The sequence below is a fragment of the Delphinus delphis genome, chromosome 15 (assembly GCF_949987515.2).
Source record: "Delphinus delphis chromosome 15, mDelDel1.2, whole genome shotgun sequence".
In the NCBI taxonomy this organism is placed as follows: Eukaryota; Metazoa; Chordata; class Mammalia; order Artiodactyla; family Delphinidae; genus Delphinus; species Delphinus delphis.
In genome coordinates, this window is record NC_082697.1 from 87,411,914 (window position 1) to 87,437,521 (window position 25,608).

At 61.9% G+C, this 25,608-nt stretch overlaps 1 protein-coding gene across 5 annotated transcripts in view; it reads left to right on the forward strand.

Annotated features, from left to right (window-relative positions):
- The window catches only part of C15H7orf50 (chromosome 15 C7orf50 homolog), a 96,710-nt gene extending 72,931 nt beyond the window's left edge, over window positions 1–23,779 (forward strand). For 4 of the 5 annotated variants that reach the window (XM_060032578.1, XM_060032577.1, XM_060032579.1 and 1 more), the window contains 3 exons: window positions 16,626–16,786; window positions 20,830–20,911; window positions 23,134–23,779. In XM_060032578.1, the coding sequence (XP_059888561.1) occupies window positions 16,626–16,786; window positions 20,830–20,911; window positions 23,134–23,319 (429 nt within the window). In that variant the 3' untranslated portion in view covers window positions 23,320–23,779. Of the gene's footprint in view, window positions 1–13,352; window positions 13,725–16,625; window positions 16,787–20,829; window positions 20,912–23,133 lie in introns of those variants that run through there. The other variant, XM_060032582.1, reaches the window with a different exon arrangement.
- Window positions 23,780–25,608: the final 1,829 nt, after the last annotated feature.

Sequence of the window (25,608 nt, forward strand, 5' to 3'; positions counted from 1 at the left end):
CAAGTCAGCGCTCCCCAGAGTCGGGGAGCACGTCACCCAGCTCTGCTGACGAAACTTTTCTGCCACACTTTTAGCCAAGAAGAGCTCACGGTCCGGCTTCCAAATAACGCAATCAATGACGATATTCCGTTACTTAGAAAAAGCTGCTCCGCTGTAGTCATGTGTGCTTTTATTTGTGTGAACTGCGTGTGTGTGTGTGTGCGTGTGGTATAAAACACACGGATCACATCAGAGCCGTACACTGAAGTGTTCCAGGTGCGTGTGAAGAAATGATGAGATGTCTGGGAGTGAGGGGCGGACGGGGAGATGGGCCACACCGTTGGACAAAGGGGGTCACCACACTTCCCTTAATAACAGAAAGAGGAGAAAAGAGGGAGGGTGGTGGGCCTGAGCACGTCCCGGGGCCGCCTGCTGGGACCTGCGTCCTGCCCCATGTGCGCTCACCCCTCCACTCCTCCTGCAGGAGGGGGTTCACAAAGCAGGACTCGCTGTCTTGCTGACGGTTGGCGGGGAGCCTCTGTCATGCCCTGTCCCTCGAGGGAGCCCGTCGATCGCTGCCAGACTGAGCACTGCTGCTGCTGCTGCCGGGTAGGACCTCGCAGGCACGCACCTCGAATCTGGGGTTAGGAGGGGAAAGAACCAGAGTTTTTATTCTGGGAGTTTATTTTTTCTCTTCGCAAACCTTTAATCGACATTAAAAATAGTGCCCGTGGGGCTTCCCTGGTGGCACAGTGGTTAAGAATCCGCCTGCTGATGCAGGGGACACGGGTTCGAGCCCTGGTCCGGGAAGATCCCACATGCCGCGGAGCAGCTAAGCCCGGGCGCCACAACTACTGATGCCCACGCGTCTAGAGCCCGTGCTCTGCAACAAGAGAAGCCACCGCAATGAGAAGCACGCGCGCCGCAACGAAGAGTAGCCCCTGCTCGCGGCAACTAGAGAAAGCCCACGTGCAGCAATGAAGACACAACACAGCCAAAAATAAATTAGTTAAACTAATTAATTACTTAATTTAAAAAAATAGTGCACGTGACACAGTGTTTCCTGGAGAGCAGGAGCAGGGTCGCTGGAGGGGTGCGTGGCCCGGGGTTTCCTCTCAGCAGCCCGCGCCGGGGGCATCCCGGAGTCTGCTGGCCACCTGCCATTCAGGCGTGGCCCCAGAAGCCAGGGCACCATCCCCACTACAGTGAAGGGTCCCAGGCCCAGGTCTGGCCGAGCCATGTGGGGAAGGCAGTCTGCCCCGTGCCAGGATCCTGCCCGAGGACTCAGAGGAGGGCGGGTGGGGGTCGGGGGTTTTACCCCACGTGACCTGTGGAAATGATGGGGGCTGGGTCTGGCAGGCTCCCCTATACAGAAAAGCGTGGGCTCAGGGCCGAGGCTAGACGCTGGACATTCGTGCAGGCTGGTTCCCCTCCCATGGCCTTGCTCCCTCTGCCTTGGATGGATGGCCATCACTGAGACGTGCAGTAGATTTCAGGACGCAAGATCAACATACAGAAGCCAACCGTATTTCTGTGCGTTCGCTATGAATGCTGAAACTGAATTTAACATGGCAGTGTGGTACCATTCCTACCAGCCCAGCCTTGCTGCTGGTTTTCCGTACCCTTTGGGCATTTGCACTCTTCGTGGAGCAGGTTTTTCCACGCAGGAGCTTTTGTTCAGGGGTAAGTTGGGGTTTTTCAGGTGCCTCTTTCCTTATTCTCTTTCCTAACCCTATGCAGGCACCTCTGGCCGCCATCATCTCCTGGGATGCCGGAGGGCTGCCACCCAGGCTCTTGGGCCCAGGGGTAATGCCTCCTAGAGGGAGACCGCACTCTAGTTCTCTGCCGTGGCCTGAGGTGTGGGTGGGCGTGCTTGGTGGAAGGCAGGGGGAGGTGAAGGGGAGAGGGGGGAAGGACTGTTGCTCCTCGGAGCTTGGTAAGGAGGGTGGGCCTAGGGCTTGGCAAGCGCCACTTACGGCAGGTTTAGAAATTTCCAAATAAATCTCTGTTTATTAATGGTAAGCAAAAACAGACAGTGTGGTATTAATGGAGGGAGAGACACGGATCTGAATAGAGACCCCAGAAACTGTCCCACATCCGCACCTTGATTTTCGGCAGAGGTGTAAAAGTAATTCAGTGGCGAGTCTTTTCAACAAACCGTGCTGCAGTAATAAGACATACACAGGGGAAAAGTGTGTTGATTCCTTGGGCTCTTCTATGTTGACCGTCATGCCATCTGTAAATATAGACAGCTGTATTTCTTCCTTTCCAATCCGAGTGCCTTCGCTTGCACTTTCTTGCTTTCTTGCCCTGGCTGGAACATGTAGTGCTGTGTTGAATGGCAGTGGTGAGGGTGGGTCTCCTCACCTTGTTCCCAAGCTGGTGGGGGGAGGGGCAGTTTTACATGTTACATACCGAGTTGAGGAAGCTCTCCTCTATGATTAGTTTTCTGAGAATGTACATCATAAATGAGTTTTGAATTTTGCCACACGCTTTTTCTGCATCAGTTAATATGATCATGTGATATTTGTTCTTCAGCCCGTTGATATGATGGGTTTATTAGATTGATTCTTGAAAACTGCGTCTGTGGAATAAACTCTGCTTGGTCATGGTGTGTAGTTTTTTTAATGTGTTGCGGAGTAGGATTTTTGCATTTACATCTATGAGAGATTTTGGTCTATATTTCACTTTCTCTTTCATTCTTTTTCCTTTGGTACTATTTTTGTCTGGCTTTGGTGGCAAGGTAACACTGGCCTCCCAGAGCAAACTGGGAAATGGTTCCTTTGCTTCCGTTTTCTGGAAGAGCTTATATAAAATTGGTGTTAATTCCTCTTTAAGTGTTTGATAGAATTCCAGCGAAACCATCTGGGCTTGGACACAAGGTTCTGGAGTCAGGCCTGCGATAGCTTTAGTGACAGCCAGGCCCTGCGATGGCCGTCCCTGGAGGGGCTGGCGGGCCGGCTGCACCAAGACCTTGAGCAGCACTTTGCTTCCTCTTGTTGTGGCCGACGGCGGACCCTGCTCCCCTGGGGCGGGGGCTCCCCCCATACTCACACGCGCACTCACGATTTCCACCCGCCAAATGCTTCCAAGCAGGGCCTGACCCGCTGGCGGGGCCACGTGTGAGGGAAGGGGTGTGTGCGGGAGCTCTGGGGGCTGCGAGCAGATGCGGGCATCCAGGCGGGTGTTCCAAACCCCCTGCAGCATCTCCTGTGATTTCACCAGTGGTTGGTTCTCGGGAGGTGCCAAGCCCGGGAACACTGTGCTTGCTGATGGGCCGGACGTTCTGGCTGATAATGTCTGCGTGGGACATATTTGTTCTTTGCTGAATGACTCCGAATGATCCCCGTGATCTTGGGGTGCTGGTTTCGAGAGCTTGTTCTTCCTGCCTTGGGGGAGGCTTTGGTGGCAACTTCATGCTTCTGGAGCACCAGCTCAGCAGAGGTGTTCCACTCTGCCCCCCACACCTCCAGCCATCCTGGCTTCTCCTCTGCTTCACGTGGGCCTCTGTGCCCCCTCCCCGGGATGTGGCTGCCTGCTCCCTTTGCCTGGACCACCTCTCTCCCAAATATCCACGGCCGTGCCCTCACCTCTGGGTCTCAGGTGTCACTGTCCTGACACTGTCTCCTTGACCTCCGTCCTCCTCCAGCCATTTAAAATGACAAAATGTAAGTCAACCGACTCTCTGTCTGTTGTCCCTATTTCCTCCTTAGTATTATAGCCTTTCAGGGCAGTCTAACTATGGCCGGGGGGTCTTAGTTCAGGCTGCTATCACAAAATGCCGTAGGCTGGGTGGCTTATAAGAAACCGATGCCTTTCTCACGGTTCTGGAGGCTGGAAGCCCAAGACCAAGGCACTGGCCGTTTTGGTGTCCGGTGGGTTCTCTTCCCTGATCTCCTTGCTGTGTCCTCACGTGGTGGAGGGGTGAGGAGCTAGCTCTCTTAGTGACAGCCAGTGCCCTCCCTTATGAAGGTACTGATCCCCTTCACGAGGCCCCCATCCTCGGGATCTACTTACCTCCCAAAGGCCCCACCTCCTAGTGCCATCGCGGGGTGGGCGGTAGCATTATGATATAGGAGTTGTGGGGGCACTGGAACATGGTTTGTGGTAGCAGGCGTTCCCCACAGTAAGCTTAGCACTTAGAAGAACATCTCATGTGAAGGTGTTGCTTAACGAATGTATGTGGAATGCAGCCAGGTCTGTTATGTACCCATGCTTCCTGGCCGGGAGCTGCTGGGCCAAGTTGCATGGGGTTCTAGGGCCTCGGTGGCCCCTCAGAGGTAGACCCAGTGTGCTGCTGCCGGGGCCACACGGCAGGCAGGCCTCTCAGCCACACTGTCCCGCTCCACCAGCTGGACTCTGGCCACGAAGGCCCTCGGGGCTGGACCGAGCGCCCTTTCTCTTGGGGTCCCTACAGGTAGCCCCAGGGTGCACGGAGTGGCCCTGTGCCTGCTGCTGTCTGACACAGGCCAGAAACAGACAACCAGGGGGTAGCACAGCCCAGCAGCACCTTCTGGGGGTGAGCCCCACCTGCCTCTGTGTGAGGGCTTGCGGGGACAGAGTGTGTCCTGCAGGCAGGTCCCTGGGCAGAGAAGGGCCTGGGAAGGAGCTGGGTCGGGAGCGGCAGACCCGGCCCGTTTCACACCCTTTACGTCGTCTGCACAGCGTAGGTAACAGGGCAGCTGGGAGTGTGAGACGAGCGGGCACGAAGCTCCCTCTGCGCTGCGTGTCCCTGTGTGCGGTGTCCGCCCCTCACCCTGCCCCAGGCCAGCTCTTCCCCTCCGGCTCTCTCCTTTGTCCAGCCTCCCACGGTGGCCCATTAGAGTCACCAGAATAGTACCGTGAAGAAACCAGATTGGGGGTTCTTGGGTTGCAGGGCTGACACAGGAAATGCACTGGGAAATCAGCACGCAGATCCTCTATGACTCTGGGACCTTGGGAGGTCCTCATCGGGCTGGGAAGCTGGGACACCCACACCCGCCAGCCAGCGCACGGCCTCAGCACCCAGGGGACAGCGTGTCCTCACGCCAGGGTGCCGGAGCAGCCCCCCGAAACCAGCCCCGCCTCCAGAGCCTGCTGCAGGCCTTGGGCGGGTTCAGCAGGCTCCGGCTGCGGGAGCGTGGTTTTCCTCGGACTATAAAAATTGATTTGCAGTATTGTCTTAGGAGAAGGACACCTTCATTCATTTGCTCCGTGAGCCTTTACTGAGCACCTGCTTTTTGCTGGGTGGGTCTGCGGTGGGCAGACCCGGCCTTACGCTTGTGGAGCTCAGTTTGGGGGCGTGGAGCTCTAGGGGCTTTACACAGCGGGTTCAGCGGGTGAGGCAGAGAAGGCTTCCCCGAAGCTGAGGGTTGACAGGCGCTGGAAGTGAGCGCTCCAGTCAGGGGAAGCGCATGCGCAGACGCCCTGGGAGGCGACAGCAGGCCAGGTTACCCGGCTGCAGGGGGTGGAGATGGGGGGTGGGGACCGAGCCTGTGGTCGGCAGACGCGTCCGTGTTAACTGCACCGCGTGGTTTTCCTGCCTCCCCTGTGGGGACCTGCCAGGGAGCCGCGCCGTGAGGAGAGCCACAGGCAGACCCCTGGGCGGGGGCTCAGCGTCTGCCACTCGGCGGCCGAGCTGTGGGCCGGGAAGTGCCCGGAGCCCTGGGCTGGGCCTTCCCCTGGCCCGGAGGGCCCTCCTCCTCCCCTCCCCCTCCCCCGCCCGGGGCCGCGCAGCAGCCGCCGCCCACTCGGCCTGGAGGGGAGGGGTGGTCCTCGCCCCCCAACCCCCGTGCAGGGCCGACCCCGCCCACCTCCTGACCCCGCCCCGCCAGGAGTCCCGCCCACACGCCCAGCCGCGTGCTTGCGTCACCGCCCAGCCGGCTGGATCTGGTTCCAGCCGAGCCTAGCCGGCCTGACATGCGCAGTGCGCGGGGGCTGCGGCGGCCGGGAGGTGCCGCGCTCCTGGGCACACCTGGCGGCCTGGGACGCGGAGGTCAGTGCGCCGGGCCGGGAGCGGGCCGTGGGGGCTGGGGGGCGCGGGGGTCCGTGCTGCAGGGCGGGGCGGGGTCTCGGCGGCGCCCTGGAGACCCGAAACCGGGGTGGGGGCGGGGAGGAGGAGGGGCCCGGCCCGCCTAGTCCCGCTTCCAGACGAGAGGGTCCGGAGCGCCCCGCCTTCCGGGCCCGGGGTCCTGAACCGCGGACAGGCTGCGTGGGGCCGGGGCTCTGAGACGCGACTCGACGCGCCTCCCTCTCCCCGGTCGAGGCCTTGGGTGCCCGCCGACCGTGGGCTGCTTCTTCCATCCCGGGACCCACGCCAGTTCCCTGGACTCTGCCGGCCCCACCTTCTCTCTGTAAGAACGGGGAGCGGTCTGGACCACGTCGCTGCCCCCTCCCCCAGGCTGGGCTGTCATCACCGTTGGCGACCCGCCTTCGGGGCCTTTATAGCCGGAGGCCTTAGCCCTGCAAGGTCCTCCGCCACAGAGCGCATTGAGTGTCAGGGCTTGGGGGCGGAACCCACCAGGGCATCTACCATTTTGCTGGTGAAGTTACCTGGGTATGCGTAGCTCTTTGCTTGGCAATGTGAGTGTTTAGTTTTTTAATTCATTGTTACGCTCAGGAATTCTTACAAAGTGTGGGGGGTATTTTCCTAGTGTGATGAAATGACTTTGGAAGTTACACTTAACAGCGGATGGAGCTGACATCGTGCGGTGCTACATGCACGTTTAACGAAGCCTTTGGATTTTCCTGTTTCCTTCTTTTGGAGCCACTAACATGTTTCGTTTTGTTTTGTTGCTTGAAGAGCCTGCAGCCTGGTGCCTGTGGGGCTGGAGGGCAGCTGGGCCCCTGTAAGGCCCGCGGTGGAGGTGGGTTAGGACGCGGCCCCAAACGGGTATATCCACTCTGTGCCCGGCCGTGCAGTTTTCTCTCCCAAGGACGCAAGGCGCAGAAGCCGCTGGGGAAGGCAGTCCAGAGTCTGCTGGGTTGACACGGGGTGAAAACGTAATTGAAAATCTTGAGCAAAAGTGGGATTGTTTTTGCTTTGAGGGAAGCAGCGTCGGACGCTGTGGGAAGCCTGGCGCCCCAGGCCCACCTCGAGTATGGGGGAGAGAGAGGTCTTTGTGGTCTTGTGGTATGCTTTTCATTAAAATGGCAAGATCAGTACTGTCAGATTAGGAACGACTGTCTGCTAGTCTTTCAGAAGTTGGTAGAAGTTACGCTCTCTGTGTGTTAAATGTTATGTCTAGACTTGCAGCTCGTTCACTTGATGTTCCGCTCCGCTCTGCCCACGCTGGCTGTCCATCTTCCGGAACTGCATTTCCAGGTTACACACAAAATGCAGCCTGAACTCCTGGTCAGTCACACGTTTCCAAAGATGGAAGGAAAGCAGCTTCTTGCAGGGAGGAGGTGGGCGTGGCCGGGGCCTGCAGAGCCGGGGGCAGCTTCTCTGAATACACGAAGCAGACCCTGTGTGATCTTTGCCTTCCGATAACGGGACAGTCCACATTAGGCTGTTGACCGTGCAGAGCGCAGCTGGGCCCCAAGCCTGTGTTGGCCTCTCAGCAGCGAAAGCGATGGGGAGGGTTGTACATCATCCTCCTGCCTAGAACCAAGGAGGGCCCATGGGCTGGTCCTGCTGCGCGTGGACATCAGAGCTCCTGCAGAGGCCAACCAGCCAGGGCCTGTTTGCTCCCTGCATATGGGCGAGATCAACCCAAAAGCTTAGCCGAGATTCTGGGAAGCAGTGAGAGCAGGTGGCCCTTGGGATCTGGGGGCCACGAAGGCCTGTGCCGTCTGCAGCTAGGAGGGGGTGTGGGGTCCTGGGCCTGCTGGTGGGAGACCTTGGGGCTGTGAATGAAGGTCTCCAGTGGGCAGTGGGGGTGGGTGACAGTCTCTTCCTGTCCTCAGGAGGCCTTAAAGACTGGGTGTGTAGGAGCCAGATTCCTGCTAAAAGTCAGCCAACGAAAGCCACCCCCCATAAATGCCTGGTAAGAAGAGTCGGTGGACCTCCTCAGCCCACCCCCGCCCCGGGGCTCATGGGGAAGCAGGGTAGCTGCTCTGGAAATGGAAGTGCTGCCAGGGGAGGGGTAGGTCGTGTGGCCCTCCTACCAGCTTCGTTCCTGCTGGGCTGGAGCTCTCCCTGATGGAATGTGCTGCATCTTCTCTGTTCTCCTGCCCCCTCTGCCGTGGGGTCTGGGGTCTCAGCTAAGACCTCAGTGGCCCTGAGGTCCCCGTGCTGCACCTCAGCAGCACGTGACCACCCCGACCCCAGCCTGTGGTGCCCATGTTACACCTGAGCAGGGTGCTCCTCACCCTTCCCCCACAGGCCTGCGGCAGCTCGGCCACAGCTCAGCCTGTGTCCCCCGAGGCCCCAGGCCCGGGCTTGTCGGATGCGGTGCCTGGTGGGGGAGGTGCTGGGTGCACCAGGTTCCCGCGTCCAGGCCCTGGGCCTCGCGTGCTGGTGCTGACCTGCCCATGCACCTACTGGCTTTGGCTCTCCTTTGACCACGTGTCCCTGCGGCCTCTCCCCCCGGCTCCTCCCTAGACCGCAGCCTCTGAAGGGAGCCGAGGGATCTCCCCCATCCTGGCTCTCCCCTGAAGCTGTAGCCTGGCTTTGCTCCATTGTCCATCCAAAGGCAGGAACGGATGGACAGCCTGTGAAAAGGTAAAATGAGTAAATATCTCAGGACTTTCTGCTTCCAGAAACGAATTTGATCTCTGTAAACACGGTTCCTGTCGCAGGGCAGTTAAACCAGGCCTCCTGCTGTCTACAGGCCAGAGGGGGTCCTGCCCGCCCCCCCTCCTCTTGCAGGTGTGGGCCTTGCAGAGAGGCTGTCCTTGCTGGCCGTGACCCCCGTCCAGAGGAGATGAGAAGCTGATCACAGCACGGCCTCGGGAGAGCCAGGAGTCCTGCCGTCATCCAGGCTGAGGTTCTGGGGGACCTTGAGAGGGTTTTATAGGCTGGTCATCACAGCACGGCCTCGGGAGAGCCAGGAGTCCTGCCGTCATCCAGGCTGAAGCGCTGGGTGGTCATCTGCTCCCTGGCTTTGGCACCCCAATCTGTGTTTCGTGTGTCTTTTGGCTTTTCAAGTGCACGGTGGCACGTAACACACGTTCATTTGAATCCTTGGGTTACGAGAGGAGCAGAATAGAAGTTAAGTCTTCTGGTCACCGATGCCCCCGGCCCGCTGAGCGTGCAGCCGTGCTCAGAGTTTTTTGTTCTGAAGCTGGTCTCTGACAAGGGCCAGTGTCTCCAGCCCAGGTGGGGAGCAGGTCCTGCCGGCAGCCAAGGCCACAGGCTTTGAAACGGTTGATGTGGAAGACCTTTCCCAGAGCCCTGGCCTGTCCGCAAGGGCCACCATCCCTCGGTGGCACAGCCCCCCGCCTGGGCCGTGGCCGTGGCGACCCCCCCACCCCTCGAAACCCTCACCTCTTCCTCTGTAACCCAGGAGCTGGGCTCCAGCGGGGTCCGCGTGTGTTTCTGGCCAAGAGCGTCTGACGGTTTCGTCATAATGTCCAAGACCCACGTGGAAGGGGACCAGGGGGTGATGGGCTGGGAAGGGGAGAGACGTGGGCCAGGGAAAGGACGCCCTTCCTCCCAGGTGCTGTGTGGTGGTAGAGCCCAGGGCTGCAGGCGGGGCGGCGCTGGGCAGGATTCTTGGGGGCTCCATCTCACTGATTCTGGGACCCACTGGGGTTGAGCGTTTCCTTGTGCTGTGCGTGTTGACAGCAGACCACGGTGGCCCTGGCGGGCGGGGGCGGGGCCTGGCTCTCATGTACTGTACGGGGACCTCTCACAGCGTCACCTCACGTGGATCTGCCCTGGGGGCGGTAATGAAGCGCGGAGGCTGTATTTTGTGATCTGGTATCTGTTTCAGCGTGGGCCCCTGTGCTTGTGTATCCTGGTTCAGGCATTTGGAAACATCTGGTGTCTGCAGCATCTGGATGGAGGAGCTGTGCCCTGCTCTGAACGGCCGCTCAGCCCGGGGCAGCCGCTGTCCCTGTCCTCCAGGAGCTCACTTACCTCCGGCCGTGCGCTCCTTGAGGCCAGAGCCCGTGTCTGCCTCAGCACCGGCACCGGCAGCAGCAGCGGCAGCTCTGCAGGGCACCGGGCCCGTCACCCACGGCCCACAGCGCTCGCAGCGTCCCTGCTTGCCCGGCCCAGCCGCTCGCTGGGTTGATCAGAGCAGCGTCCTGCGTTGTGTGCATGCTTTCTGAAGTTGTTTGGAATTGGGTTGGTTTTTTTGGCGGAGCTGCGAGGCTTGTGGGATCTCAGTCCCCTGACCGGGGATTGAACCCGGGCCGCAGCAGTGAAAGCCCGGAATCCTAACCGCTAGGCCACCAGGGAACTCCCTGGAATTGGTCTAGTTTTAATCAGAGTACTGCAAATAAAATGAAGAGGGTACATATCACTGTTTCTATTTCTGAATCAGCAGAGGAAACTCAGCATCGCTTACAGGTTGGGGGAATGAGCGTTTAAAGAATCTAACAATTTGTAACTGAAATCTTAGTGTCTCCTGTGTGTTTCTGCTCTTGTTCTGCAGGGAAGCTGTGGGGGGGAAGGCTCATGGCGTCTGTGTTGCCCTTCAAGTTGCGTCTAATTATTTCAAAACACAAAGTTTTACTTAAATATTATAGGAAACACTCTCTCTTTTGTTCTTCATCGTTTTCAGGAAAGGAAAAAGGAATTGATTGGCTACCATGAGTTTCCCTTTTGACTTTTAATAATTGCAGTAATGCTCCTGATTAAGGTTCAGTTTTCAAGCTGAAGCGGTGTCTCAAAGGAGCTGCAGGCGGGGACTGGGCGTCCTGCCCGCGGATGCCTGGCTTCAGAAGCGGAAGGAAGAGGGGGCTGTGTGGACTGGGGAGGCGCCAAGTCTGGGACCAGTTTCCTCTTAGGTGCCCTCCCTTCCACCCCTGAGCTCCCGTCGCTTCAAGGTTCAGCCGGCTCCATGGGACTTCCGGGAGAGAAGCCGGTGCTTCTGGCCTCAGCGGTGTTTGGACGGAGACCTGTGGTTAAGGATCACTCTGGGGGGGGCGCCTGGCGGGGACCTGCGCTCTGACCACCTCTGGAGAGTCGCCGTGCCCTTGGGGACGCTGTCTGGCCTGTGGACAGACAGCTGAGCCGAGTGGCTGGACTGCTTGTGCTGCCCGGGCCCCTGCCCCTGCCACCTCAGGGTCACTTTGAACCTAAACCCTGCCCTCACACTGGGGTCAGGTCACGCCTTACAGCTCATCCCTGGTTCAGGCTTATGTTTCATTGGCAAGGATTTTTAACGCACACCTTTCTAGTCCCCTAATTCTGTGGTTGATGGGTTTCGCCTGGACGGAGTGGGTGGGTTAGGGGCCCCACCCCGGCCTCTGCTGTCAGCAGGCTGGCCGATGACCCTGTCCCCGTGTGTCAGTGGTCAGCAAGGAGCAGCCCCCCCCGACCCCGGCCGGGAAGTCCCACCGGGGGGTGGTCCCTGCACTGCTGGCTCCAGCCAAGTGCAGCCTCCTCCTCAAGCACGTCCGCGGCCACCACTGCCCAGTGGTACTTGCCGGGTTATAGAAGGGAAGCTGGGCCCCGACGCTGAGTCTGATGCTCTTTGAAGTAGGAGGCTTCTGAGGAACACGTGGGTGACGGGCACTGCCTTCTCCCCACCGTGTTGGCCCCTCTGAGCCCACGCCCCTGGGGCTCCCCCAGCTCTGCTGGCATCAGGATCAGAGATCCCGTTGTCAGTCGTCCCCTTCCCCCCCCCCTGCCTCCCAGCTGAGCAGGACCTGGCTCTGGGCCTGAGCTCGGAGGCGGAGAGAACGGCCCCTGCACGGAGCCCCGGCAGCACGGGGCTCAGAACTGCCTGGCTCCCCGCGCTTCTCCTCCTGAGCTGGTGGGGGACCAGAGGGTCTGCAGGCAGGAGACCCTCTCCCGGGCTACACTGTCCCCCGCAGCTGTGTAGTGTAACCTGTGAGCACGAGGCAGCAGGGGCCCCCCAAACATGGCCCGTCTCAGGCCACCCCAGCTGACCTTTCCTTCCTTGGCTCCCCCACAGACCCGTGACCCCCAGTGTGGAGAGCCAGACCCCCACCCCTTCCTGTGTGTTGGGGCCTCCGGGAGAATCCAGTTCAGAACCCTGGGCAGGAGCTGATTAGAGGGTCCGAGCCAGGCCAGTGGGAGCCCACGCGGGAGGTCGGGGAGGTCGTGGTGGTCTAGGCGCCCCTCCCAGAGTGGGGCCTGAAAGGCCCTGGGGGGAACCACAGTGGGACAGAAGGGTCCCCAGGACCGCCCGCCTCCAAATGCACACACAACTCGAGAAAGCCTGACACGTGGTCGGGGTGCAGGAGGACCCCAGAGAAGGAGAACCGACCCATCTAGTAGACGGGCCCCTCTGTGCCCTCCCGGGCCTGTGCCGGGCCTGCCCCACCCTCCCGGGTCAGCCTTGGTTCATAGAGGAAGACTTTGCTCCCTGAGACTGGAGGGAAGGAAAAAGGTGGCTGGAAGAGAGGCCCGTTTGTAACCTGGGACACCCTCACAAGGCAGTGGGGACGGGGGGCCACTTGTGCCCGGTCGATGGAGCGTTGCAGGACGCCTGCCCTGTCAGTGTCTCCTGATGGACCCGCGCCCACAGGCCAGAGACCGAGGCTGTGGTGCTACTCCCTGAATCTTGGCCCCAGCCCCCCACCCCCGTAGTGTCACCGGCAGGGGCAGGGCAGGCCTGTCCCCATCACGGAAGTGGCTGGGGAGGTGCGAGGCAAGGGGTCCTCCCGTGGTGGCAGCGGTCCCACGGTGACCGTCCTTCCAGAGTGTCCCGTTTTCATCTGCATTCCTGGCCAGTCCTCAACGAAGGAACTGGAGACTGAAGTCCAGTCTGTGGCGCCAGTGGTCGGTGCCAGCCTCGCTTCAAGGGATCACGGAGGGAGAGGGGTTCACCCTGCACATTCTGCTGGTGCTTCCAGTGCCTTGAAGTTGCAGGACCCCCTGGGCTCCCCGGGGTCCTCCTATAGGGGCAGGGTTGTGGGTTTTCACTTTCTGGTTCTGGCTGGGGTGTGACCGGCGACACTGCCTGTCTCGGGGGCAGGGCAGGGCCGGTGGCCAGAGCACGAGGCCCGCCAGGGGTCCAGGCGCCCTGCTTGTGGACAAGGGCTGATGGGCCTCCTGGCCTGAAGGACCCGAGCCTGTCCTTCTTCAAAGCAGAGGGCTCTCTGCCTGAAGTGAGCCCGTGGAAACCTTCCAGATCGAGGTCATGCCGTTTCTGCTCTGTGTCTCTTGCCCAGAGTCACGGGGCTGGATGCTTCCTTCATGTAGTTGTGTTTTCTCTGTGTCGCTATTCCCGTAAGAAGTCAGCACGTTTCCTTTTGTTCTGTTGTTTATTTAGTGCATTTCCTGGACGTACTCAGTGCCTGTGTTGCCCGGAGGCCGGTGAGGATTTAAGTGCTAAATGCACCTCTGATCACCCGTGTGCTGCGTTACTTAATACGGCGCGTGCAGACGTTCAGCGTGGATGCAATTTGTGCCTGGACTCCAGGGCCCTCCAGGCTCCACCGCGGTCCTCCAGGGTCCCTCGGGGCCCTCCAGGGTGGCCGTGGCTCACCAGCTTGGGTGCACATCTGCCAGAGGCCTTGCACGCGGGTTGGCTTGTTTTTGTGCCCTTTGAGACATAGCCTGAAGAGCTCTAATTGGAGAGGGGACTACGTGCTGAAGCTTAAGCTCTCACCGCGCTTCGTGGGGGGCCTGTGTTTCGTCTGGAGCAGCAGCGCGGCGTGGTGCTTCCGAGGAGACCCCAGCGGTCAGTCCCCCATGGTTGTGCTAAGTTGGGGAGATGGGGTCTGTGTTCCAGAGAGCAGTCGTGTTAACAGCACTGACCCTGCTGCCCCCAGGCCTTCCCCAGGAGTGGGCCTGGCCTGTGGGGAGTCCCGGGGTGGCTGTGGTCCGCAGGGCTTTCTGGGGGTGAGGCTTCTCCTTTCCCTGAAACTTGGTCCCCAGAAGGGCCCTCCCAGGCTGCGGTTGTGGACTCCTGCGTTCCTTCCAGATGGTCTTGGTGTTTTCGTGGGCTGTCCCCCCGCCAGCAGTACCAGCGGGAGGGGCGGGGGCCCCCAGGCCTGAGTGGGTTTAGGAAAAGGACACAGGTCCCACAGGGGAACCGTCCCTGGGGCTTGGGCAGGTGTGCAGAGCCCAGGGGCTCAGAGGTGCTGGCTTCCTCACGTGGTCCACACCAGGGTTTGGCCCGGTAGCCTACGTTGTTTACTTGGAATAGCCAGCATTTAAAGTTTAGGAGATTCACCTGTAAACATGTGTTTCTAGCTTTTCTTGAGAGTCCAGTTAGCTCAACGTTTGCCCCGGGCCCCCAGCTCCCCTGGCTGCTGCGCCCCTGTGTCTTGCCTGGCCCCTGGGCCTCATGGCTCTGAACAGCTCCTCTCGGGGGCCACGGAGTGTGGGCTCCCCCCACTGCCACGTCAGGGGCACCACCGGCCAAAGCGAGAGTGATTGAAAGAAGCTCTTTTCGTAGTTTCCAGAGTCCGTGCCTAACACAAGACCTAGATCCTTAACGCTGGACGTGCCAGCAGCCCCAGGAGAGGCAGTTGGACCCTTCAGGTGCCCCCCTCCATGGGACTGCCGGGGTCCACGTCCCCTCCCTCCCAGGCCCACACTAGAGCCCTGGCCATGTTCCCCTCCAGCCTCCCTCCTGTGCCCTTCCGTGGGGACAGTGGCACCTCGGGCCATCACTAGGCCTGCAGAGTACCCCAAGAGCCCTCAGGGAGTGGGACCTGGCTCCCGTCTCTTGTGTGACCAGGCTTAGCCTCGGGGAAGCAGCCAGCATCCCATAGGGTCAGAGGGGCTTGGGCAGCAGGGGCCTGGACCTGGATTTGGAGGACACCACCGTGTCCTAGTGACAAGTGGGAGCCATGGGGGGAGTTGCATCCACCCTGGGGGCAGATGCCTCTGACCCTTCCATTCCCTTCCCAGACCTGCCCAACCTGCTGGCCTCCCTCGGGAGTCAGTGTTGGCCAATCCCCAGCCCTGACCCTTCCCTGGGACTTAGGGCCTCTTGGCCGGTGCAGTGCCCCCCTGTGTGGCTCAGAGGGGCAGGGCTGGCCTGCTGCTTTTAGTGCCAGCTTCCCTGTGAGCCAGCGGGTGTGTCTCCTAGACCCCAGTGCACCCCACTTCGGATTTGTGACAACGTGGAAGGGCCTGGAGGGTGTAGTAGTGCTGGAATAAGTGTGATTTCACTCACGTGGAATCTAAAACACAAGGAGGCAAACCAAAGATGCAGAGATCAGTGTGGTGGCTACCAGAGGGGAGGGACGGGGGAGGGACGGGGGAGGGCGGGGCAAGTTAGAGGCTCAACCCCAGGGTGACAGATGGAAACTAAAGGTTTGGTTGTGAGCACACTGTTGCCTCCGCAGAAGCAGAAATTTATATAACGTTATGAGCCAGTGTTACTCCAGTGAAGAATACCTTGTTTTAAAAATCTGATTTTATTCCCTGTCAGCGGAAGTCTGGCTGATACTGGCGTTGGTGTTTCAGGCATGGTTGTGATTTTTAAAGCAAACACACACCCTTCGGGCAGCTGTGTGGTCAGAGCCCCTGCTGCCCTGTCCTCCAGGGTGTTCCAGCCTCCTGCCTCTCCCCCTGCCTCTCCCCCTCCCCTCCCCCTCCCCCTCCCCTCCCCCTCCCCCTCCCCTCCCCCTCACCTCCCCTCCCCTCCCCTCCCCTCCCCTCCCCTCCCCTCCCCTCCCCCTCCCCTCCCCTCCCCCCTCCCCTCCCCTCCCCCCTCCCCTCCCCTCCCCTCCCCCCTCCCCTCCCCCTCCCCCCTCCCCCCTCCCCTCCCCCTCCCCCTCCCCTCCCCCTCCCCCTCCCCCTCCCCTCCCCCTCCCCCTCCCCTCCCCCTCCCCTCCCCTCCCCCTCCCTCCGCCCGGCTGCAGTGCAGTGTGGGTCGGGTCTGCGTGGAGCATCCATGCGAGGCGGCGGGTCGCCACTCCTCCCCGGGAGAGGAGCCCTGAGCCCCATACGGAGGTGCCTCCTGGGCAGGTGGGCTGTGCATCCCGTGTCAGGGCTGCCAGGAGTCACCCGGTGCAGCCCTGAAGCTCCACGGCAGGTAAATCCCAGATGGTTCACAGAGGAGGAGGAGCTGGGGAAAGCAGCTCTTTTGTTTGAGAAGATTCCGGAAGGAGTGGGAGTGGAGTGGGAACACAAAGGTGGTCAGGGATTGGCATTTGTGACGGCCTGCCTGCCGGGGCATGAGAGGGTCCCCGCTGGGCCTTGCTCTCCGGGATGGGGGCTGTGGACGCTGGGTGTGCGGGGCCAGCGCCAGAGGCCTCCCTGGAAGTGCTGGAGCCGTGGCCGGGTCCCCAGGGCTTCCGGCCTGCATCACAGTGAACTCGCTGGGTCTGGCCTCCGGGGTGGTCAGGAGACCTTGGACTCCGCTCTCGTTTGGTTTGTGGGGTAGGGGATCGCATCACAGGTCCCAGCGCCTCCTTCCTGCTCAGCCCCCGAGAGACTCTCCCAGGCACCTCCTGCCGCCCTTGGAGCCTGGGGGGGGTCCTCGGCGGGTGCGTGCAGCACCTGCCCCACCCTGCAGGACTGCCCCCGGGATCCCGGGACGAGCGGCCCAGCGTGGGCCACGGGGTCCAGGGAGCCGCGGTGGCACCTGCTCCCGAAGCCCTGATGGTGGTGCCCTTGCTTCCAGGGAGCCGCGTCCCCGGAGGAGCAGAGGGTCCTGGAGAGGAAGCTGAAGAAGGAGAGGAAGAAAGAAGCCCGGAGGCGGCTGCAGGAAGCGGGCATCTCCGTGGCCCAGAGCCCAGCAGCCAGGCGCTCGGGGGCCGCGCTGGCCTTGGACTACCTGTGCAGGTGCGCGGCCCCGGAGGGATGCAGGCAGACCGACACGGGCTGGGGGCTCAGGGCCCCCGGGGGGGGCGGGTGGTCGCAGCCTCCGCGGCTGTGTCTGGGGCCAGGGGAGCCGCCTGCTCCCCGCCTGGGCGTCTGGCGCCCGGAAGCGCAGCTTCAGCCGTCGGGGTCAGCGGTGACAGGTCAGTAGTTGCGGGCGCTTGGGCAAGGCTACCCCTCAGCCTCCACCTCAGATCAACAAAATGCAGGTGAAGAGTCTCACTCACCTGCCCCTCATAGTGTTGTGACAACCTGACAAAATAATGGTCTCGGAGCCACCATGGAAGACTCACGGGCCCTGTGCTGAGGATGGCATCGCACCGCCACTGTCAACCTTGTCACCCCACCTACATCACCACCCACACCCACGTCACCACTGTCACCATTCACGTCACCACCACCACCAGTCACGTCACCCCCCCACCATCACCATCCACGTCACCACCCCATCGTCATTGCCGCCATCAGCATTGTTGCTGTCTCCACCATCACTCTCGTCACAGGTCGCACACACCCCACATCTCCCTCCAGGAACCTGTGTTCTTTCGTGGAGTCCTCGAGACCCAGCCAAGGGTTGGGGTTGGTGGCTTGGAGCCGGTTCAAGAACAGAGTTCCTGGGGGCCCTGCAGAGGATTCTGGGAGGGCAGGGGGGCCTGAGGACGTGTGTGAACCCAGCGAGGCTGGGAGGGGGCGTTTCAGAGCCCTGTCTTCCAAGAAGGAGGAGCTGCCCGGCCGCCCTGGCTCTGTATGAAGCGGAATCTTCCCGATTCCTGGACCGGGCTGAGCACCGGTGAGTCAGCTGCACAGGCAGCCCAGGGTCCAGGCCTCCGCCTCCTCCGTGCCCCCGTCCCCCCCCCGCTCCCCCTGCCGTCTCTGAAGCCCGGGAGGTTGCGGCAGAGCAGTAGACGCTACCCCGCGTCTCTCCCAAGCCTGGGCCCCCGCTGGGCCCGGGCAGGGCGCCCACCTGCTGGATGGACTGGGGCTTGCCATTCCCCCAGCCGGAGCCTGCTCTGGCGCAAAGGGGGCACAGGCCGTAACCGGGACGGGTGCTCTGGGGAGCCTCGGGCCTTGTGCTGGGCCTGCTTGAGCCCCCGGGAGCAGCCCTTCTTCGGCTCTGCTGGAATCTCCGCGCGCGCTGTCCCTTCCTCGTGGGGGCCTGCTCCCGTTAAGGTCTGCCCGCCTCCCTGTAGGAAACACGCCTTCGATTCAGTGCCTCCCGCCCCGCCCAGGGAAGTCCGGGTGCCTTCCTCGCACTGCAGGGGCCACGTGGAGCCCAGCGGGAGGGGAGGCCCAGCCTGCGCACCGGCGGAGGGAGCTGCCCGGCAGCCTCCCCTGACCCTGGGCCTGACCCTGGGCTGTGTTCAGGGGGTGGGGGGTACGGGGATGGCCAGCAGGCCCCTCGTTGACACCTGGTCCCGTCCCGGCACCTTTCACCTGCAGCTTAGGTGATATTTTCCGTGGTGAGCACGGCCGTACAAGGCAGCCAAGAGAGGCACCTGCAGGCTCCGCTGTCACTCGGGGGACTGCTCTGAAGACGGTGGTCCTGGGGAGGGGACAGCGGACCCACTCAGCAGCTCAGACGGCCCTGCCCAGCGCTCCCCAGGGGACCAGAAGCTGTGGGGTGCTGTGGCTTCAGAGCAGCCGTCACATCTGGTCCTGCACCGCAGGCAGCGCACATACCTGCCTCTCACCCCTCTGGGTCGTAAGAACATCCTTCGGCCCTGACCTCACGGTGCTGAGAGCCGCGTCCTCATGGGAGCTGCTCGCGGCGCAGCACCCCCTTGAGAGGGTCGGGCTCGGCCCTCACCCCCGGGGCCCGTGCTCCCTCCCTGCTGACCTCTGACCTCTCACTTCCCCTGCTCACCAAAGTCACGCAGATGCTCCATCTGTGGGTCCCTGCCTTCTGGGGAGGTATTTTTGGGCGGGGCTGGGGGCCCCCGTGGTCACTCGGTCATCATTCACATGGTCCTGGTGTGTCTGGGAGCCTCCTCTGTCCGTTGTGGATTTCCGTGGGGCCGCACCACCCCCAGGCCTCCAGCCGGGTGCCCTTTGCTCCCCGTGGGCCCGGACAGCCCATCTGAAGCCAGTCCGATGCTCCAGACACCCGAGCCGCTTCTGGGGCCCGGCGGACCACAGGGTTGAGGTGACCCTGGTCAGAGCCCTGGGGTCAGGGAGGAGGGAGTGCTTCAGGCCGATGCCCAGCTCCTCTGCGTCACCAATGCAGCAGTGAGGGAGCCAGGCCTGAGGTGGTCCTTCCCTCCCAAACCCTCTGGCAGCTCAGGAGGGACCTTGAGACCCTGGGAAGAGCGAGGTCTTCCAGGGCAGATGAGTTGGCCAGGGCGCGGTGCAGGTGGAACGACACAGTAGCTGAACTGGGGCCAGTGCGGGGGCATTCTTTATTATAAAGACTGCTTAACTGGAGCGAGAGCGAGAGCCCTGTGGAGACTGCAGAGGAGCAGATGTGAGGGGCCGGGCCGAGCCCAGGGAGCGTAGGGGCTCACGGGCAGCGGGGAGGTCACAGGAGCTGCGCCAGCACACTTGCGGGGAAGCGGTGCACTGCAGAACCACGGGGGGCCCCGTGGACGTGGACACCAGAGAGGGCTGCTTGCCCACGCTCGGAAGGAAGCTCCCTCCTCCCCACCGCGTGTGTCCAGCATCTTCTGTGTAACTTCGTTCCGTCTGGGAAGGAAGCATCTTGAAGGGCCCATCTCCACTTTCGCAGGCAGAGGATGAGCGGTGGGTTTGGAGCCGAGAGACAGTTACGTCATTACTGGCAGCAGGGAGCGGTCCCACTGGTGGCGGCGGCCCACACAGAGCGTGCCCTCCCAGTCGGGCCAGCAGAGGAGCCTGAGGAGATGGCCAGGGGCCGCTGACTCCCCAGCCTGGTGGCCCTTCCTCTCTCCCTTTCTTCCTCCCCTCCCTCGAGTCGCCCACCTCCCTCCCTTCTCCCTCCTCTTGGTGGGGCGCCCCTGCGGGTGCAGAAGACTGAGCTGGGCCCTGTCGTGGGCACACACATTGCCCCGGCCTTGCCACTAAGCGCTGGAGGCGGGACTCCAGGCACAGGCAGGGTGTTGGTCCCCCAGGAGCTGTGGCCAGGTCCGGCTCATCGGTGGCTGCCACGCGAAGTGCCCATGGTCCCCGGGCAGATGTGGGGCGGGGCCTGGGTGGTCGTGCCATCACGTGACACGGCATGTGGGAAACTCCACAGGCGTGAAGCGTGTGCTTCTGCCTCAGCCCCGCCAGCCACGGGGCTGCTTGTCCTGAGAGAGTGAACCGGCTGGGCGATTAGGGAGGCCGACCCTCCTGCCGTCCTGCAGCCCCAGAGCCCGCACTCTGCCCACTCCACGCCGCCAGCGCCCGGGTCCCAGACACAGACCTCTGTCCGTCTCGGGGCCTCTGCCCCAGCGTTCGGGTCTCCCCTGGGCACTAGCTCCCAACGTGGCCTGCTTCCTCCACCTCGGGCCCCTTCGGCCTGGGCTTCACGGGACCAGCCGCGCTTTGCCGCAGCGTCCTCATCATCTGGGGGCCCGGTGCGTCTGAGGCCCTTGGGTGGTGACGCGCAGGCTGGGCCAATGGGACCCCTGCGTGGCCCTTGGGGTCAGGGCTCCTGGCTCCTCCCTGATGCCCAGCTCATGGCGTGAAGGCCACGCCTGCTCCAGTCGGCGGTCCTGCCGTCCTGCACGATAAACGTTTCTGGAAGAAGGACTGAGTTTGTGAAATTCAGAGTGTTCACGTTAGGGTCGTGGAACGATGGCCGTGCAGGGCTGAAAGAAAGTGTCCTTGTGCCCCCTGGTCCTGCCGTCCTGGCCGAGGGCCCCCCGCAGGCGTGCGGGGGCGACGGTCCTCCTGGTGCAGAACCCTGAGAGCCCCCTCCCGCCCTCGCGCTGGGAGGGTCCTCTGCAGATGTCCCGCCCCCCCAGCCAAGGAAAGGCCACCCAGGCCAGTGGGTGCAGGCCTTCCGGCTCCTCCTGTGCAGTACCTGAGACGTCGTGTCCTTGCCTCCCCAGCTGGGCCCAGCAGCACGAGAACTGGAGGTTTCAGAAGACGAGGCAGACCTGGCTGCTGCTGCATATGTACGACCGTGACCAGGTGGGTGCACACTCGGTGCGGGGGGGGTGCCCTGTGGGAGCACCCGTCCAGCCCTTCGTTTTACAGAGATGAAACCCGGGCTCAGGGAGGGACCCGCTCAGTGTCAGGGAGCCAGAACCCCTGCCAGGTTTGCCCAGCGGCCGGACTCATCGTGGAGCTCCAGGCTCCCAGCTGCAGGAGGCGGCTGCGGTTCCAGGAGGGCCACCGTCCGCGTGCTTGGAAGTTCCACCCTCCCCTGTGGATCCTCGTGGGGTGTGGCTATCAGGCTGAGGCTGGGAGCTGCCGTCACCCCCAGACACTCCAGTGTGCGCCTGCTACACGTCAGGGCGTCCTACGGGACAACATCCCAGCCTGAGTCAGGGCTCCACGTCACGTCACTACTACACGTTCTTGGTGGCATCCTTGGGCGGGGGCCTGTCGAGAACCGCGCTCACCCGGTGTCTGGCACGTCCCTCATCTTACCCTCGTGACCCTGACGTGCTTGCAAGGGCAGTCGTGTGGCAGGGCGTGGCCGGCGTGGTTGGTTAGGTCCCCACCCGGACTCGGGGAAATAAACGTATGTGTTCGTCCTCCTCGTAGCTGGTCCGTGGTGGCTTGGTGTCGATGTTGATCACGTGACGCAGGTGGTGGCTGTCGGGTTTGTTCCCACAGAGTTACTGATTCTTTCAGTAACAGGCACGTGTCTTTGGGGGCTGCCCGTCTCTCGTCACTCTCACTAGCCCGCTGTGGCCCTGTCTGGGGCTCTTCTGTTCCCTTCATCCCGTCTCCGATAAGGAGGAGCTTCGCCACCCCGCTCCAGTGGACTGTGGCTTCCCGCTTCAGCGTGGACTGTGCTGTTTTATTCAGTGGCTTGTAATCCATTTATCTGGGGCCGCTGTCACCATCTGTGACGATTGTGTAGCTTTCATTATGATGGTTAAGTGGCTCCCCGGCGGGGAAGTTGAGGGCGGACTCGGCCCTGTGTGCACTTGATGGGGGGTGGGGGACCCTCCGTGGAGGAGGCACCTGTGAGCTGAGTTCTGAAGTCAGGCCGTGGCTGTTGGGCGGGTGGGGGACAGCGGGGTGCAAAGCCTGGGCCGGGCCAAGCCAGCGATGCCGGAGGAATCGGAGCCCCAGGCTGGGGGATGCTGCCTGGGCCTCCTTCCCCAGGACCACCCCCCACTCCTGCACAGCCCCACGCCCACTCCCCACTGGGCCAGCTCAGGGCACCTGCCCCTCCTCCCTGTGGCCCTCAGCTTTTGAAGTCAGTGTGAGTCACTTGCTGCTTTCGAAGTGGACTTGCAGTCGCCCCTGTTTTTAGCCCCATCCTTTAACTCTCGCTTCCAGCAGCACCCACACAGCCAGTTGTGGAGTCCCGGGCTTGGGGGCGGGGATGGTCTGCAGCGCGATTGGCGTTTCTCAGCTTGAGCTTCACCTTCGTCAGATCTGCTGAGTCACCGTCATTCATCTCCAGCCCCAGAACGTTGTCACTCTTATCTTTCCTCTGCTCTCTCTGTTCTAAGAGATTTATCTGTTATTTTTTATTATTTTTTAAATAAATTTATTTATATTTTTTTATTTTTGGCTGCATTGGGTCTTTGTTGCTGCACACGGGCTTTCTCTAGTTGTGGCAAGCGGGGGCTACCGTTCGTTGCGGTGCGAGGGCTTCTCATTGCGGTGGCTTCTCTTGTTGTGGAGCACAGGCTCTAGGCACGTGGGCTTCAGTAGTTGTGGCACACGGGCTCAGTAGTTGTGGCTCACGGGCTCAGGAGTTGTGGCCCACAGGCTCTAGAGCGCAGGCTCAGTAGTTGTGGTGCATGGGCTTAGTTGCTCCACGGCATGTGGGATCTTCCCGGACCAGGGCTTGAACCCATGTCCCCTGCATTGGCAGGCGGATTCTTAACCACTGCACCACCAGGGAAGCCTGATTTATCTCTTTAAAAATGTATCTGCTTACTGTTGATTTAGTGGCATTTCAGGAGGGCGTGAAAACTGACGTCTGCCAGCCTCTGGAACGCAAGCCGGAGTGTGTGGGGAGAAGAGCGGGGGCCAGCAGAGGACAGCGGGCTGGCCGCCCTTTCCACCTCCCCCAGCCCGTCGTCCTGGAGCAACTCCTCGGGGCCCGGCCTGAGGGTGCTGAGGGCTGGACGGTCCCCTCGCAGGCCCGGGGCCCGCAGTGTGGACATCCTGCATCTCCACGCGCCACCCGCCCAGCCCTGACGAGTGTTCTCTGCCCCGTCCAGGTCCCCGACGAGCACTTCTCCACCTTGCTGGCCTACCTGGAGGGGCTCAGGGGCCAGGCCCGCGAGCTTACGGTGCGGAAGGCAGAGGTGCTGATGCGGGAGCTGGACGAAGCGGGTGCAAGCGCCGACGCCCCACTGCCGGGGAGAACCCAGCGCGTCCGGCAGGTGCTGCAGCTGCTCTCCTAGCGGGCGGCGCGGGGGTGCGAGGGTGGGGTCCCTGGCCCTCCTGGCCCCTGACCCTTGCAGGGACCACTGCTCTCTCCTGATTCCTTGGCCAGAAATTGTTTATAGGGGATGACAGTTTTAACCCCTTCACAGCAGAACGCAGTCACTCTGAAATAAGCTGCCCTCCCAGTGGCCCTCAGGCCCCCAAGGAAGTTGCTTATTCAGGGAAATGCCCGTTTTTGTCCCAGGGGTGTCTTAGACGCCCGCTGTGGTCCATCCGTGTGGGGGCTTGGCCCCCACGGGTCTGGCGGCCCCTCGGCGCCGGCCGCCTGGCCACCTGCCTGCGCTCACCTAGGGGCCCGCGCTGTGGCTCATCCGTGTCGCCTCCCCCCTCAGGCAGCCACGGCTCCGCTGGCCACTTCCAGGGAAAACCCGGGTGTATTTTCAATAAAAACCGGCCTCTGGAGGCTGTGGCTCTTGTCGCGTGACTCGTTCCCTGCCTGTGGGGCGTGGGCTCCGTGGCCTCCCGGGACGGCGTCCCGGCGAGCCCCTCGTGTAGTCTTCTGGCTGCAGGCTGACCCCTGCTCTTCAGGCCATGTTTCCAGGTGTCGGCAGGGGACACGCGCTGCCCTCCCGCACCTGCCCAGCCGGGAAGCACCTGCTCTGTCCCCCATCCCCGGAGAAGCGCGTGCAGCCAGGCCGTCTCCACAGACAGTCAGACGTGGTGGCGGGTGACTGTGCAGTTTTGAAACTCTCCACCGAGTCTGTGATGCTCTGCCCCTCGGGCGTGGTCAGCTTCCAGCCTGGGAGACACATGGGCACCACGTGGCTTCGAGGCTCCCGTGATGGGGTGGGGGGAGCCGCCCCAGGTGACCCCGAGTGAAGCAGAGGGGCCCGAGCCCGGAGTCCTGCTCCGGTTGCGGGTTTGTGAGCCACGTAACCAGGGGGCAGTAGGAAAGCAGAGTCCGAGAGATTGCGTCACGTGGGCAGCTCTGTCGTGAATTCCATGCTGACAGCCCGTGAGTAACGGGGGCCCTTTATTCCAGAATGAGGTCCCGGGCCTTCCTGTGGCCACTCCTGGCTTGGCTGGGCCCCGACCGTGGCCCTCGGGGATCTCGCCTCAGAGCAGCATCCCCAGTTCAGTTCAGTTCAATTCAGTGTCTGAATGGCGGAGGTGGGGGTGGTGGCCCGAGGGGGGGTGACCCGAGCCCAGGAGGGCCACACGTCTCGAGGGCCCGGGCAGGTCCCTCGCTGACCACTTGGGGCCTTTCCCTCTTCTCACCTGTGACCCCGGACTCAGGGTCACGCCACCCCACGTGGCGAGTCTCGTCCACACCGATGTCTCATCTGCTCCCCGCCATGAGGGGCTGCTGTGCTGCTCCCTGAGGGGCCTCTGGCCTGCCCCCGCCCGCTGGGCACACACGCACACACGTCCAGTTCTGGGTGGGAGCCACTGGCCAGGCACCTCCTTTGGCCTTGCAGACCTTGGAGACGGAGTGAGGAGGCCCTCAGGTGAGGTGAGGTCCCCGACGGGAAAGCACCCTGTGACGACGAGCCATCGCGGTTCTGCAGGTAATCTGTGGATGATGCCGCCGCCCGGGTGCCAGCCTCACTGTCCCTAAGCTTTGAGGCATTTTAAAAACACGAGAAATAGACGTACAATAAAGGAAGGTCCACAGGACACAGGGAAGGGGCAGGTTCTTTTTAAGGAATCCGGGCTGAGACATAGACGTACAGTAAAGGAAGGTCCACAGGACACAGGGAAGGGGCAGGTTCTCTTTAAGAGATCCGGGCTGAGAAATAGACGTACAGTAAAGGAAGGTCCACAGGACACAGGGAAAGGGCAGGTTCTCCTTAAGGGATCCGGGTTGACTGATCAAGAACATAGCTCTGGGTTTCCTGGCAGCCAAATCGAAAAGGGAAACGTGGTGGTACCAGGTCCTCATCTGCTGTTAATGGGAAACGGCCCAGGAGAGCCAGGCGCTCCCCTTGTGCACAGAGGCTCTTGGACACCGACTTAGGCGGCTCCCGTAGGGTGTGCAGTGCCGTCCTCTGCGGCGTCCCCCCGGCAGAAGGCACAGGGGAGGTGATGCATCGCTTGGTGTGGGACCAAGCTCAGGGTGCAGGCGGTTCCTGGGGTCCCTGTGTGGTCATAGGTGGCACTCTGATGGCCCCAGGGGTCAATTGATGTGGAGGGACTGAGCCTGGTGGCTGCACAAGGGTAGTAGGCTCGCCGGCCGCCTTGTCCGTCCGTGGGCTGAGGAGCATCTCCCTGAGGGGGCAGGTGGAGCTCCCCCACCTGTTGTGGGG